We start from the raw sequence: 16,047 nt of genomic DNA, 5'->3' as shown, positions 1-16,047 counted from the left end.
CTCAGAAAAATCTTTCCTAGTTCCATCCATTCTCTTGCTGATTGCATGAAGTCTTTGTTATTAATAGCTAATTGGTATTCCATTGTGTAACTGTATCACATTTTCTTTGTCCATTCTTCAGGAGAAGGATGTCTAGGTTGTTTCCAGTTTCTCTTTATTACAAATAAATCTGCTGTGAACATAGTTGAGCAAGTGTCCTTGTGGTATGGTACAGCATCTTTTGAATATGTTCCCCTCAGTAGTATAGCTTTTGAGGTACATAGGTATTGATATAGGTCTATTCTAAATTTTTTGAGAAACATCTAGATGGATTTCGTAAGTGTTTGTTCAAGTTTTCATTCTGGACAGCACTGGGGGTGTGTTCTCCTTACTCCACATTCCTCACCACCATTTGCTGTCACTTGATTTTCATGATCTGAGCCATTCTGACAAGTGTAAAATTAACATGAAGAATCCTTTGATTTGCATTTCTTTGATGATTACGGACACTGAACATTTCTTTAAGTGCTTCTCAGCCATTAGCACTTACAATGTGAGAGTTCTCTGTTTAGCTCTATATGCCATTGTTTAATTGGGTTATTTGGTTTCATGGTGTCTAATTTGTTCATTTCTTTAACGGTATTATCCTTCAGGCAAATGTAGGATTGGTGAAAGTCCATTCCCAGTCTGTGTGCTGCCATTTGTCCTATTGATAGGGTTATTTGCCTTCCAGATACTTTTCACTTTCATGTGTCTCTTTTGTTAATTGTCAATCTTAGTGTCTGAGCTGTTGGTGTACTATTCACACAGGTGTCTCTGTACCAATGCTATACCAAGGCTATTCCCCATTCTCTCTTCTATTTTATTTAGTATATCCAGATTTATGTTACAGTCTTTGATCCAGTTGTACTTGAGGTTTGTGCAGGGTGATATACATGGCTATATTTGCATTTTTCGCCATGCAGACATCAAGTTAGAGAAACACCAATTGTTGAAGATGCTTTCTTTTTGCAATTGTATCTTTTTGGCTTCATTGACAAATGTCAAATTCCTGTAGGAACATGTGTTTACTTGTTGGTCTTTAAGTTGATTCCATTGATCAACCTGTCAGTTTCTATGCCAATACCATGCAATTTTTATTACCCTTGCTCTGTAGTATAGCTTGAAATTATGGATGTTCATATCCTCAGCAGTTCTTTTATAGTATGACAGAATTGTTTCAGCTATATTGGATTTCTTTTTTCCTATGAATTTAGTGGTTGCTCTTTCAAAGTCCATTAATAATTTTCTTATTTTGTTAGAAATTGCTTTGAGTCTGTAGATTGCATTTGGTAAGATGGCCATTTTTTACAATGTTAACTGTATGATCTATGAGTTTGGGAGATCTTACCATCTTCTGATATCGTCTTCAATTTCTTTCTTCAGGGATTTGAAGTTCTAGTAATACAGGCCTTCACTTGCTTGGTTGGAGATATACCAAAATATTTTATATTGTTTGTGGCAATTGTTCAGGGTGTTGTTTTCCTAATTTCATTTATATATATTTTCATTTATATACATAGAATGATGTTGGCAATGTTCCTTCTATTTCTATTTTGTGGAATAGTTTCATGTTAATAATAGTTATAGAGCTATTAATATTAATATTAATAGAACTATAATAATAATAGTTCTGTTGACTATTAATATTAATAGTTAATAGAAGGCAATGTTCCTTCTATTTCTATTTTGTGGAATAGTTTAAGGAGTATTTGAATTTTCTTTGAATGTCTAGTAGAATTCTGTGCCAAAACCCTCTGGTTCAGAGGTTTTTATTTTGTTTGGGAGATTTTTAATGACTGCTTCTTTTTCCTTGTTTTTGTTGTTGTTTTATTTTGTTTTATGGTGTTTGTTTTTGAAGTCAAAGTTCCATTTTATAGTCCTGTCTGTCCTGTAAGTAGGTATATAGACCAGGCAGGCCTCAACTTAGAGATCCACTTTAAAGTGTCAATAGAGTGCTGATATTAGGTGTGGGCCCATATACCTGGCCTTTTTGTTTCATTATTATATTATTACATGATACACCTGGAGTGTAGGTATTGTACATGTCAAACATGCTCTTGTATTGATCTTCATTATGATATTAATACTGCTTGAACCTTGTGAATCATATAATTGTAGTAGTTTTATGCTTGTTTTAAAATTTTTGAAAGAATATGACTATTTTGCATATTTATGTGAATAATATCTCATGTGTGCCTGGTCCTCAATGATGACCTCAGAATTCTTGAACTTGGAATAGTGGATAGATAGACCTTTAAGAGGTCCTTAGGGAATGGCGAGTGAAGTTCCACGAACTCCTATGCTCCTTCAAAGGTCCTGATCCAGTGTACATAGTGTTTATCTATTAGTGACTCCTAGGACACTAGTGAAGTCTCAAAGGGATCCAAGGCTAGGGCAATGCTGCTTCACCTGTCTTCATGGAAATCTCCTAAGTTGTGAAATGGCCAGGCCCCACAATTCCCACATTTCCTTAAAGTTGTACCATCCTGATTGATGGTTACTGGTACTTGAGAGTGGCATGGAATGTTCTGATTGAGCTTTCAGTCATTTAAAGACTGTTACACTGGATAATAAAGTCAGATCTGCATCTTTGAGTCTTGTCTGTGAAGTTTGATTGCCAGGTTTTTGTGTTGACTCTGTCAATGTTAACCCACCTGCACCATGATTCCTGATCCACACCTATGTAAGTACTGGCAATCAGGCCCAAATATTTGCAAGACCAACAAGACCTCTTCACTGCTGAGCCATCTCTAATGCTGTATGTTGCCTATTTTATTTATTTATTTGTTTGTTTGTTTATTTACTTCTAATAAATGATTTAATTTTTGTGCATTGATGTGAGGATGTCAGATTGATTGAATTGGAGTTACAGACTGCTATGAGCTTTCGTGTGGGTGCTGGGAATAGAAGCAGGGTCCTCTGGAAGAACAGATGGTGTGCTTATCCTCTGAGCCATACCTCCAGCCTCTGATGTTGCATATTTATGATAAACATTTACAGTGTAATATTTTCATCTGTCCCTTTATAGTTGTTCAAACATACATTTCGTTTTAGCAAGATAGAATTAATATTGCCTTTAAAATGAGGCACTTCAAGTTTCTAGACATGTATAGAGATCAGGAGAAACTTGAGAAAGATCTCTCAGTTCTTTCTCTGTTTTGTTTGATTAATTAAGGTTTGCAGAATATTCAGGTTTTATTATAGACCCCTGACAGTCCTGGCACTTATTGCATAGACCAGGCTATCATCCAGCTCTTTGTGATACACCTGCATTTGTCTCCTGAGTGCTTTTCGAATAAAAGGCTTGCTCATTGTTTTTATAGTTAGGAATTGGTCAGCCTGTTTCTCTAATGTAGAATCTGTACTTTGATGTTTAATCTCTCTCTCTCTTTAAGTCTGTTAATTGGCATTTCTCTTACAAAGCTATATCCTACTGAAAGGATGCAGAAATTTGAGAGGTGAACCTCACTATTCAGTTTCCTCCTAAAAGGAGTCAGTTATTACATTAGAATTTGTGTGTCAGAAAATGAGTAAAAGAAACACCAAAACTCTGGGAAAATATTTTAAATGACGTATACATTTCCAGTATTCTAAATATAATGTTTCTGTTGTACATGTGTATGGATATTTTAGAATGCATTGACCTACAATTATGTGCATGTGAACTTTACTCAAGAAGAATGGGCTTTGCTGGATACTTCCCAAAGGAATCTTTATAAAGATGTGATGCTGGAGACCTACAGGAACCTCACTGCTATAGGTAGGACAGTTAATTTTCTTTACTTTTTAAGATATGGGGAAACTCTTTATTCATTATTGATTTCAATTGAGGATGAGGAAGAATGAGGTGAATGGTTTTTTGACTGACAATAGATCGTGACCTTTTTTTTCAATAAAACAATATATGTTGTGGTATTGTATTTTAGGCTACAGTTGGGAAGATGATAATATTGAAGAGCATTGTCAAAGTTCTAGAAGACATACGAGGTAATTTTCATATGTAAGGTGTTAGGAATATATTTTGAGAAAATTTTAATATTTCTTGGAAGATTGAAAGAAATGGGCCAGTGTAAATGAACTGCTTTAAGTGTATTTACTGATGACAACTAACTTGTTACCAAACCATGTACTATCTTCTACTTCGGTATTTGAAGTGTGTTTACAAGGCACTCCTCTAGGAAAGAATGCAAGGAAACCATACTTTACTCAAGATCACCATTTAAATATTAGCCTCATTAGAGCTTTGCAGTAGAAATACAATTTGTATTCTAATGTGAAACTCAGGTATTCACATTAAATAGGTGATGGAAGTTATGTCCAAAGTATTATACTAATCAAGTACTCCATGTTAACACTGGAGGAACTCATATACTTGTAGTAATGTTGCTAAGTTTGGTGAGTAGGGCAGTGTTTTAGAGTCAATAATTTTGTTGTAGAAAAACCATCCATATAGCACATGTGAATGACGAACAAAAATCAAATGTGTGAATTCACCATGAAACCATGTAATTTATTCATCTTCTTTTAATGGGTATATCATAAGTCACAATGAATACAAGCATATTATCATAAGGAATATTGAAAGGAGCAAAGCAAATCCCAGAACAACTAAATGATATAGTCCCCATTTTGAGTAGATTTTTGAAATGTGATACCTGTTATTATTTATATGGGTTATTCAGACTGGCAAGCAGTACCAATAATGATGCAGAGGCATTTTAATATTTTAAAGCTTAAGCAATTTAATTGAACAAATTCCAAGCCCCTTTTTCCCTTAACCCAAATAAAACTAGCCCAGTGCCCCACTGCATGGCCAGGTCTACCTATTTGTCCATGTTCATGTCTATCTGTTACCCTCAAAGTCCTGTTGGTGAATCTTTTGTCATGTGCTTTCTTCTTCCAGCTACCCTCACTCATTTAGATGTTCTGCCCTCCATTGTACCATGCTATCAGTTGTCAGATCTTAATTATTTCCAAAGATAAGGAAGGAAGGAAAAATATTTACAAAATATAGTACAGGTGATGGGCCATAGAAAGAACAATACCAATATTTGGTCAGCACTTATCTCTCTGCTGGCTCAGCAATCAACATTCACATATGGCTGACACACTTTCACACAGTATACCCCAACATCAATTCATTGGTTATTCATCATCTTTACGAATACTCAAAAACTCACAATGTAGAAAATATAACTTAGGAATGTGGAAATTATTTTGTTTGTCCAAGTTATATTCACAAATTTAGCACTGTATTAATTAGTCTAGTCAGTGTATAAAAGCTCTGTGGTCTTGCAGTTTTCCTCAAATATGTGGAAAAATCATATAGAATAGAAATAGAGTACAAATATGAGCCAGGTAACAAATATTTTTACCATCACTGGAATGTTGAAATGTGCAAAACAACCCCTAGCAAAAAACATGAATGTAAAATTAGTGATGAAAACTCAATATGTAATTCGTCTTTAACTTTACACCAAATTGTAAAATTAAGTGACATGGACAAAATGATTCATTAGTGTAATGGTGCAGTAAAGCTTTCATATGTGCCAATTATCTTTGCAGGTGTAAAAAGAGTCATTCTGGAGAGAACCCCTCTGAAGATATTCAATATAGTGAAGTCAACCCCTCGGAAGATATTCAATATAGTGAAGTCTTTGTACATCACAGTAGTCCTCCCACATATAAAAGAAAGCATACTAGTGAGGATCGCTATGAATGTAACCAATATGGTAAAACCTTTGCCTGTAACAGTCATCTCCTAATACATGAACGAATTCACACTGAAGAGAAACCTTATGAATGTAACAAATGTGGTAAAGCCTTTGCACAGAATAGTCATCTCCTCCTACATAAAAGAACTCACACTGGAGAGAAACCTTATGAATGTAACCAATGTGGTAAAGCCTTTGCACAGAACAGTCATCTCTTACAACATAAAAGAATTCACACTGGAGAGAAACCTTATGAATGTAACCAATGTGGTAAAGCCTTTGCATGTAACAGTAATCTCCTAATACATAAAAGAACTCACACTGGAGAGAAGCCTTATGAATGTAACCAATGTGGTAAAGCCTTTAAACATAACAGTCATCTCCTAATACATAAAAGAATTCACACTGGGGAGAAACCTTATGAATGTAACCAGTGCAGTAAAGCCTTTGCACAGAACAGTCATCTTTTACAACATAAAAGAATTCACACTGGAGAGAAACCTTATGAATGTAACCAATGGTAAAGCCTTTGCATGTAACAGTAATCTCCTAACTCATAAAAGGACACACAGTGGAGAGAAACCTTATGAATGTAACCAATGTGGTAAAGCCTTTGCACGTAACAGTCATCTCCTAATACATAAAAGAACTCACACTGGTGAGAAACCATATGAATGTAACCAGTGTGGTAAAGCGTTTGTATGTAACAGTAATTTCATAATACACAAAAGAACTCACTGGAGAGAAACGTTATGAATGTAACTAATGTGGTAAAGCCTTTGTACGGAACAATCATCTGGTAGTACATAAAAGAAAACACACTGGAGAGAAATCTTATGAATATATCCAATATGATAAAGTCTTATGCATTTCAGACTAGTCTCTGAAGACAGAAAAAAAAACCCTGGAGAAAAACCTTATGAATGTAATCAGTGTGCCATCACCTTTGTACAACACAGTCATTTCCTAATACATAAAAATGCATGTTGCAGAAAAGCTTTATGCATATAACCAATATCATAAAAGCTTTTCATATAAGAGTAATCTAGGACTAGAACACATACTGGAGTGAAATTGGATGAATGTAACCAATGCGTCAAAGCCTTTGCACTGCCATAATAATCAGCAAGTGCATAGAAGAATATACACTAGAGAGATATTTTGCGAATGTAACCAATGTGATAAAGCCTTTTGATGCAGTAGTAATCTCCTACGACTTAAAGAACACATACTGGAGAGAAACTTTATGAATGTAACCAACGCGGTAAAACTTACTCTTCACAATCATCTTCAAAGTCATGAAAGAATTCATATTGGGCAGAAAGACTATGAGTGTATTTAAAATGTTGAAGCTATTCCACGTTTGTATAACCTTCATCATCATGAAAGAATTCGTACTGGAGAGAAACTTCTGAATGTTTCAAAATGTGTGGCCTTTGCACATGTCTGTGTTCATCATCATAAAAGTTTCATGCCGGAGAGAAATTCTGAGTATATAAGCAACATGGTAAGGCCTTTGTGTTCTTTGGGCCATGGAATCCAATACAACTCAAACACATGGTCAATGAAAATGACAAAAATATATTGTCACCCAGTTACTACTGGTTGGTTAGGGCTACATAACGTTCTTGGGAACTGAAGTGTGATACCTACTCACCCACTGAGCCAGAAACTTAGAGAGGTTCTGAGCTTGAAAATCATAAATATCTGTGCCCTTTTACAACTAAATTAGCATTTCCATTGGTCATGGTTTAGGGATATGGGATTTGTTTATGTCATTGAGGAATTCACCTGATGGAAAAATATAGGTTTTACAGTTCAAACAGTCATATCTACTTGTTCTTTTGTGTTTTAGAAAAGGCATTATGTTTTAGGGAAGGGAATCTGTGGTTTGGGACAGTCACTATGTTAGGGGAAGAGAATATGGAACAGAGAATATGGTATGGAACAGTCATGTTTTGGGAAACAAAAGATGAATCATGAAAGCTCGTCAGCTATTGGGAAGTCTGCAGCTTTCCTAGGAACAATGAACTTAAATTTAGGTTCACACTATATTTCATTGGACACTGTTATCTAAAAAGCAATACATAGCAGAAATTTTTTAGCATGTTCCCACCTACAAGTTACTTTTGCATGTTTTGCATGTCAAAGTCATCTTCAGGTCTATAAAAGAGCATATAGTAGAGAGAAACCTTACACATGTAATCAATGTGATAAAGCCTTTTCTTAATGTAATTATCTTCACATAATTAGAAGAACACATACTTCAGTGAGACCCTATGAATACGCAATGTGGTAAATCCTTTTCATGGATTTGTCTTTGAAGTCATGAGAAAAAGTCATTCTGCAAAGAAACCCCATGAATGTAGTCAGTACAGTAAAGTTTTGCGCTTCATATTACCATTATAGAAGAGTAAAGGCTTTAGTGAGCAATCTATTAAAGCCTTTGCATATCACAGTAGTCTTTGAAAACCTGAAAGAACTCATTCTCAAGAAAATCTAATAGGATAAAAGATTTGTTAAAGTCTTCGACCAGCCAACTTGCATTCAGTTGGGAGGAAAATTGTAACAAGTGTCAACAATGTATTCATGCATTATGACATCCATCCTAATTTTGTTTCCAACTAAAAGCTGATATGGGCAAAAGGCTTTTAAGAATTTAAACCATAAGGTAACCCTTTTAGATTTAAAATTCTCTTCAACTACCTGAAGTAAATCATCCAGTTGTAAAATTTAGGTCCGTGTATTAATACCTTTTCTGTGATAAAACACAGTGTCAAAGGCAACTTCCAAATGTGTTTAATTTGCCTTAACTTTCCAGAGGTATATGGGATCACAATGAAATGGGCATCAGAATTGTCACACATGGCAGCTAAAGTAGGAAGCTTGGAGTTCATATCAGCGTAAAGCAGAGAGTGGGAACTACAGATGGTATGCAATTGAATACTATCATGAAGTTCCCAAGTAAGATACTTCCTCCAAGAGTGCTGCATTTCCTAAATATTCACAAATGATACCATCAACATAGGATTCATTCATGTTTGATTTCTGTTACATGAAGTAATTTTTGATGAAGAAAAATTCTGTAGATAAGACTGTAGTTGCCTCAACCCCTGAGTTACAGGAATGCATGCTTACACAAGTAAAACATTCTTGAGTAAACATATATTTGATTAAGAATTTGTTTTAATTTCCATTATGTAATCTCAGTGTGTCTTTGTGTGTTTATATGCCTGTCCATTCTGGTTTCCATGAAGACCTGACCCTTTGATCTTCTTGTACCAAGAATTACATGAAGTTGTCAAAAACTTGACCTAGGTCCTGGGAATGAACGTGTCTTAACTTCACAGCCATGTCTCTAGTACTGTAACTATGTTAAATCTTTATATATCATCTTGATGTCAAGAAGTAGAAAAGAATTCCTAGAAGAGAGCAAACCTATTTGTATATAAGATGTGATGACTTTGGACATAATAAATATATTCTATTTCAAGAAAAGAAACTCCTTTAAATGTTTTTCTCATAGTCTTGGAGAAAGTAAATGATTTACAATATTCACTTAAATGTAATGGAGGATATCACCAGCTGTGGTTGTGGTCATTATTTTGAAACATTAGAGTAGGTATTGAAGTTTTCTGTATGTGCAGCAAATCTATTCACAGAAGTTTACTAGGTTGTTCTGATATTCTTTCTGTGGTGGCTTTCATGTTCTAATGCATTTCCACTTGGTGAAAGCTATTTTTCTGCTGCAATGTATAGAATGGGATCTCCATCATCTACGTGGTCCATTGCTTATTTATATCAGGCAGTCTGTGATCATAGTTTTCAAGGAAGGGTCTCTGAGAAAGCATGGTACTTTTTTATGTTTTTACAAATTCCATTAAGATGTTTGTTTTCAGTCTTGCTTGGTTGTCAGTAATTAGTTAATATTAAAATGCTCAAAAGTAAGTGTTTATATATGTACATATTGTTTGAAGTTCCATGCTTTTTCATATTCCCATATTTACTATATGTCAAATCATCTTGGAGAACTGCCTTCTAAGAGAATTATCTTGAGGTGTTAGATAATGTAAAAGCAACGAGATTTCAAAAAAGCATGTTGTGTGTGTGTGTAATGTAAATATGGGATCTTAGGCCATGGCAGATATATGAAGGGTGTGTGACACTTTGTGGGGTTTGTCAGTGTTATATGATGTTCAAGGTTATGTTGCCAGTTTTACATACCATAGTCATTCCCCCACTGAGCTCATTGATACTCAAAAAAACTTAGTTGAAACAGTACATCAGTATAATATTGTCTTCTATTCAGATTATAAACAAATTGTCATCTGAGGATGGAGGAAAATGAGGTGATTTGAATAATAAATGCTATTAGCAAATGAAAATAATTTACTGTTTTGTGTTTTGAAATGGGTTAGTTCATTCTTAGGAGTAAAGACTTGCTCATAACAATTTCTCAGAACTACAAGTGAATGTCAGAGAATTGTCTCAGTGGGTAAAGTTGGTTGTTGCTAACCTTGAAGATTTGAGCTCAACCTCTGGGTAGTGTATATCACTCCTACAATTTTTTTAAAATTTGTAAAATTTGGCTTTTGTATATGCAAACCCACACACTAGCACATACATAAATATTTTTTTCAACCTAAATAAAGGCCATTGTGGTCACTGGCCAAAAGACTCTTTGAGTTCCATGTTGAGAACTCACATATGGGATACAGATAATAAATAGCAACAAGTTGTCCTCTCACTGGCACATATACACCATAGCATAGGTATGTACACACAAACACACTCAAACAATTTTAAATGGATAATATTAACAAAGCAAAGAACCCACGTATGGATGACAGAAATGATTTTCAGGTATAAATAATTAGCATTTGAAGATTTACTACTGTTCATTAAAAGAAAAATGGTTCCTTTGTACATCTTATTTTATCATTTCAGTCTTTGGTTCAAGGATAGGTTATTTTAAAAACATATCTCCACTTGGCTCAGAAGTGCATCCCTGTCATCCTAGACCTGGGAGTCCATGGTAGGCTAATCCCTCAGAGATTGTGGTCAGCTTGGTCCACAGAGTGAGTTCTTTTGTTTACTTGTTTGTTTTTCAGACAGAATTTCCTTGTGTAGCCTTGGCTGTCCTGCTCTCAATTTGTAGACTGGGTTGGCCACAAATTTGGGCCTCATCCTTTCTGAGTGCTGTTATTCTAGGGGTGTGCCACCATGCCCAAATCCACAGATTAAATTTTAAAACATCCATTATGTGGAAGAATTTTGTATCAAAATGATTCCAAAAATATACAGTATATTGCAAATTCCCCTCAAGGATACTGTCCACAGTGCTGACAGATGTATTTTTGAATTGAAGTTTTCTGAATTGTTGCCTCTGTCCTTTGTATAAGTGGGAAATGTAGCATTAAAACATCAACCTGATAGATCAGAAATCATGATTACTAAAAGGCATTGCCTCCTGAGCAATCTACTTTAGTGGAGTCATTTACTTAATTTTCAGGTAAGAAATTATGGTCCAAAATAAAAGTTCCAAAGGCATTTCTGGCCATCATTTTTTGAAATTAAATATATTTCAGCATGACTTTGAGCAAAGAGTGCCCTTAAAGCTCTGATTTTACATTATGATTACATTCAGAATAGGATTTAATTTAGCATAGATATTATTTAGCATGGCTCAGAGTAAGTAAACCCACATTTGGCCATTTCCGTATTCCCAGAGTGAAATCCCAATGCTTTCTTTGTTGAATAAAGCCATTGCTTTGGAAAGGGCTCACATGCTCTTATTGCTTGCCCCAGCAAAAACCTCTTTCTCAGTTCTTCTGCATTGCCTAGTGTGATGGCTAGTCTAGACAGTAATTTTCACTATATCTGGACCTACGGCAAACACAAAGAGTTGGGTACTGTGGGGAATTTTTCATACTCATAGCTTTTGAAATGGAAAAATCCTTCTTTAATCTGAGTGTTTTAAGGTGATAAGATCCACCTTTACTCTCATCCACACCTGTGTCTAGTCTGATTATATCCTATCAATGTAAAGGACATTAAGAGTATTAGCTTTTTCTCTTTTTCTGCTTGCCCTACTTCTGGCTACCAAGTTCATTTTTCTTTTATTCCCATTAGAGCCTACTCTTTGGAATTCTGTTATATACTGAAGACCATCTGAGATATTCAGTTACGTGCCCTGAACAACTATTTGCTTCTTCAACTTTCCATTGGTAGTCAGCCATTGTTTGGACTAGTTGGACTATAGCTTTTGAGATATTCAAATGAATAAACTTTCTATATACATAGAGATTTATTCTATGAGTTTTGTTCATGTATGGAATCTTGAATGATAGATATATATCTGGCTTCATTTTCCCTTTCTCACTGAGGAAGATGTGCAGGCTAACAATAATGCACTTCAATGTTTATCATCACTTTCTTGCTCTTCTGTTAGGTTTGTCTCATGTCTATCATTTAAAAAGTAGCTGCAGTTTACCTGAACCCAACATAAAGACAAAAATTTAAACCCTTGTTTCCTAAACTCTCTTTCTGTAATTGTGGGACAGACTGATAACTCCACTTCAAATTGATTATACTAGTTTTCCACCTTGATTCCAGTAAGAGGAAGGGGAAATATTCGTGGGTGTTGTGCCTTCCTGAGTCCGGTATTACTACACACAAAAGGGAGGAGCAGGCAGCTGAACAGAGCAAGCTGAAGTGGTTAGTCCTCCCTAGGCTGGATGGGAAGACAGACAGGAATTCAGGAAGACAGGCACAACTGCTGCTGAACTGTGAATCTCTGCATACCTAGAAAAGTTTTGTCCTTGGATAGGAAACCTGAACCAGGAACCAATATGTTATGCACCTTCAGCACATTCTAACCCTATCAAAGGTGTTCATGTCACTCAAGACAAACTAGCCAATCAGACCCTTCAGGTAGACTTGCCTGTCAGGCTAGGAGGCAGGATCTTCAGGTAGTTATGCTGGAGGTTTTGCTCTGTAGCTGATCAGGTTTGAATGATTCCATGTGAAGTGCTCTGAGCACTGCTGGTAGGTGTTGTGAGGGAACCTCAAGCAAGTTCCAAAGTCCCAACATGGTCAGTGGAGTGTCACTGCCCATAAATGAAAGGAGTAGGCCACTGAGCAGGGCTGAGTGGAATGATGGGCCCTTCCTGGGAATAGTTGGGAAGACAGATGGAAGACAGGCACATGTGCTACTGAAATGCACATCTCTACAGGTCTGGAAAAGGCATGGTCCTGAATGGCTAACCTGGGACTAGGACTATCATGCTGTGTACCTTCATCAGGACCTAACCCTAAGGGAAAGGCTCATGTCACTCAAGACACTCTGGCCAATCAGTGTCTCCAGGGAGATTTGCCTGTCAAGTTAGGAGGCAGGTTTCATTTACTGCTCATTAATTTTAAATTGATGATGACTGTTTTCATTAGTTGTTGTTATTGGTTAACTTTGATTAAAGGGGTTCTCAGCTATAAGGTAGGGAAATCTACACTATGGACGTTTAAATATTGAAATGAATGGTCTGAATATCTATGTCCTCCAAAAATTTCTATATTGAAGGCCTAAGACCCAAAGTAACAGAACTGCATGAGATCTTTGAAAGGTACTCAGGTCTTAGAAGTGAATAAAATAGGTGAATAAAATAAAACTTATAAATAGGTTCATAACCTTATTAAAGAAATCCTTTAAAATCATGTGGCCCTTTAGGCCACTGAGGTTAAAGTGAGAACAGGACTGTAGAAAAGCATGCCCCCAACTAGACCTCATATTTTAACTTTAGAGTTTCCAGAGTTGACAACTGTGAAAAGTGAAGCCTTTGTTTATAAATCATTTGTCACAGTAGCCCCAGCAGACTAAAACAGACAACAGTACAGTCTCCTACAGAAGGCACATAAATCATGAATCCATAATAATGTAAGTATGGCAGATGCATTAACATTCTGATGAGAACCATCACAGAGTGTCAGGGTACTCATAGGGATGCAGGGTATTAACTCTGTAGCAGAAAAGCCTTGCAGATACTGATTACAAGTAATCAAAGTGAAAGTATGTACCACCTGACAAGACTGTGTGCCACTGTTGTGATACCCTTGCCTAAGTATACATATTGCTCCATGAGAGCAAAGAGAGCTGCGAGACAGTCTACAAAAATAACTAACCTGGAATATTAGCCATTTAGTAAAAGATAAGCATACTACAACCTATAGACCCAAATAAACTAAATAACATGGAGGTTTCAAAAGGGGAAATAAAATAGACATCATAGACAGGAGAAGTGGAGGGGAAAAGAAAGTGGAAAAGAGAGGGGGTGAAGAGAGGAGCAGGAGGGGTTTCAAATGTGGGGATAAAGGTGAGGGCTAGGAGAGAAGGGAAGTTGGTATTGGGGCATTTCTGAGACAAGATGAAGACCTGAAATTATGGAGAAGATATGGCAGTGACTGGCTAAGACTCCTAGCAGCAGGGATATTGAGACTGAAGTGGATAAATCCTGTAGCCAGTGGAGCGAGGGGGACACTAACCAACTCATAAAACCCTTACCCCAAATTTGTTGCCTACAAGATGTGCAGGGATAAAAGATGGAACAGAGATTGAGGACATGGCCAACCAATGACTGGCACAACTTGAGACCCAACCAATGGGAGAGGCCCAACTTCTCACACTATTAATAATACTCTATTATGCCTGTAGACAGGAGACCAGCACAACTGTCATCTGAGAGGCTTCATTTAGCAGATAATGGAAAAAGTTGAAGAGATCCACAGCCAAACAAATGTTAGGCAGAACTTAGGGAGTCTTGTGGAACAATTAGAGGAAGGATTAAGAGAGCTGGAGGGGTAGGACACCCAAAAAATACCTACATAACCAGCTCACCTGGAACCATGGGGCCTTGTAGAGACCGAACCACCAACAAAAGAACATGCCTGGATTATTCCTAGCCCCCCTTGGCATATGAAACTGATGGGCTGCTTGTCCTCAAGTGGCTCCCCTAACAACTAGAGCAGGGGCTGTCTCTGACTTGGACTCTGTTGCCTTCCTCTGGATCTCATTTCCCTAGCAGGGCTTCCTTGTCTTGCCTCAATGAAAGAGGAGGTACTTAATCCTAATGTACCTTAATATGCCAAGATAGGTTGTTTAATGCGGGGATTATAGGGAAAGTGGGTGGGAGGGTGGAACTGGGAGGAGAGGAGGGAGTGCAGATTTGAGGGGGATATAAAATGAACAAATAAATAAATTGATGAAGAATGCAGCCAGTTTGGATGAGACTAGATATGCAAGGGTCAGATGGAAGGGAAGGAGGACCTCCCCTATATGTGGACTTTGAGAGGGGCATAGGAGGAGATGAGAGAGGGAGGGTGGGACTGGAAGGGAAGTAAAAGGGGGCTACAGCTTTGATGCAAAGTAAAGAAACTGTAATTAATATAAAAATAAAAATTTAATTAAAAAAGAAAAAATATAACTAACACTTAGTCATCAAAAGTGACAAGATCATAAAAAAGATTAGGGAACCGTTCCATATTGAAAGAGACTAAAGAAATAAAGAGACAATGCAACACTTAAATGAACCAACTTCTTTCAACATTTATGTGAGTAATAACATAGTCAACAAAACCCAAATTAAATGGAATATTATTTCGGCATAAATTTCCTATTTTGATAACTGCACTGTCATTACATAGGTCAGCATTCTTGTTTGTATAAAATTGACACTAAACCATTCCGAGTGACAGGGCATAAGGTCGGCAGCTTCCTCTCAAAATGTCCAAAGTAAAACAGCAATTAACTGTACATACTTGGAACTATCTTCAAGTTTGTTATTATTTCAAAATTGTTGTGGGGGAAACTGGACATAGTCTTTAACACCAGCACTTGGGAGGCAGAGGAAGTCAGATCTCTGCAGGATATCCAGGGCTCTGTAGATAGAATCTGTAGAGAGTCTCAAAACAAAACAAAGACAAACAAACAAAAATAACTAAATAACATTGCTTTAGGGGAAAGAACAATGTAACTAAAAGCTGAACAATATTAAAAAAAAACTGATTCTTCAGACTGGCAGGCTGGGTAAGACTATGTCTGTAAGAGGCTAAAAGTTGAAATGACGTGATATTATGGAGCAGCATGAAGATTTCCTTAATACAGGTCAATGTCTTCTTTATAGTCTGTGTGTGTGTGTTTGTGTATTCATGATGCAGGTGAAGCATACTTACTAGGGAACACATAGAAGGTCAGAAGACAACTCTTGCCTTCCACCTTTTCATGAATTCAGGGATCAAACTCAGATCTCCAGGCTTGCCTAGC

General features: G+C 36.5%; 1 protein-coding gene across 1 annotated transcript; it reads left to right on the top strand.

Annotated features, from left to right (window-relative positions):
- Window positions 1-3,666: 3,666 nt before the first annotated feature.
- LOC132650832 (zinc finger protein 431-like) lies at window positions 3,667-4,012 on the top strand (the record flags this gene model as incomplete). The annotated part of the gene is made up of 2 exons (XM_060376143.1): window positions 3,667-3,781; window positions 3,948-4,012. Coding segments are annotated over 2 exons (180 nt in total), but the record flags the coding sequence as incomplete, so codon positions are not given.
- Between the last annotated feature and the right edge of the window lie 12,035 nt (window positions 4,013-16,047).

The sequence above is a fragment of the Meriones unguiculatus genome, assembly GCF_030254825.1.
Source record: "Meriones unguiculatus strain TT.TT164.6M chromosome 13 unlocalized genomic scaffold, Bangor_MerUng_6.1 Chr13_unordered_Scaffold_33, whole genome shotgun sequence".
NCBI classification, from domain to species: domain Eukaryota; kingdom Metazoa; phylum Chordata; class Mammalia; order Rodentia; family Muridae; genus Meriones; species Meriones unguiculatus.
This window is presented reverse-complemented; position numbering and strand designations above follow the sequence as displayed.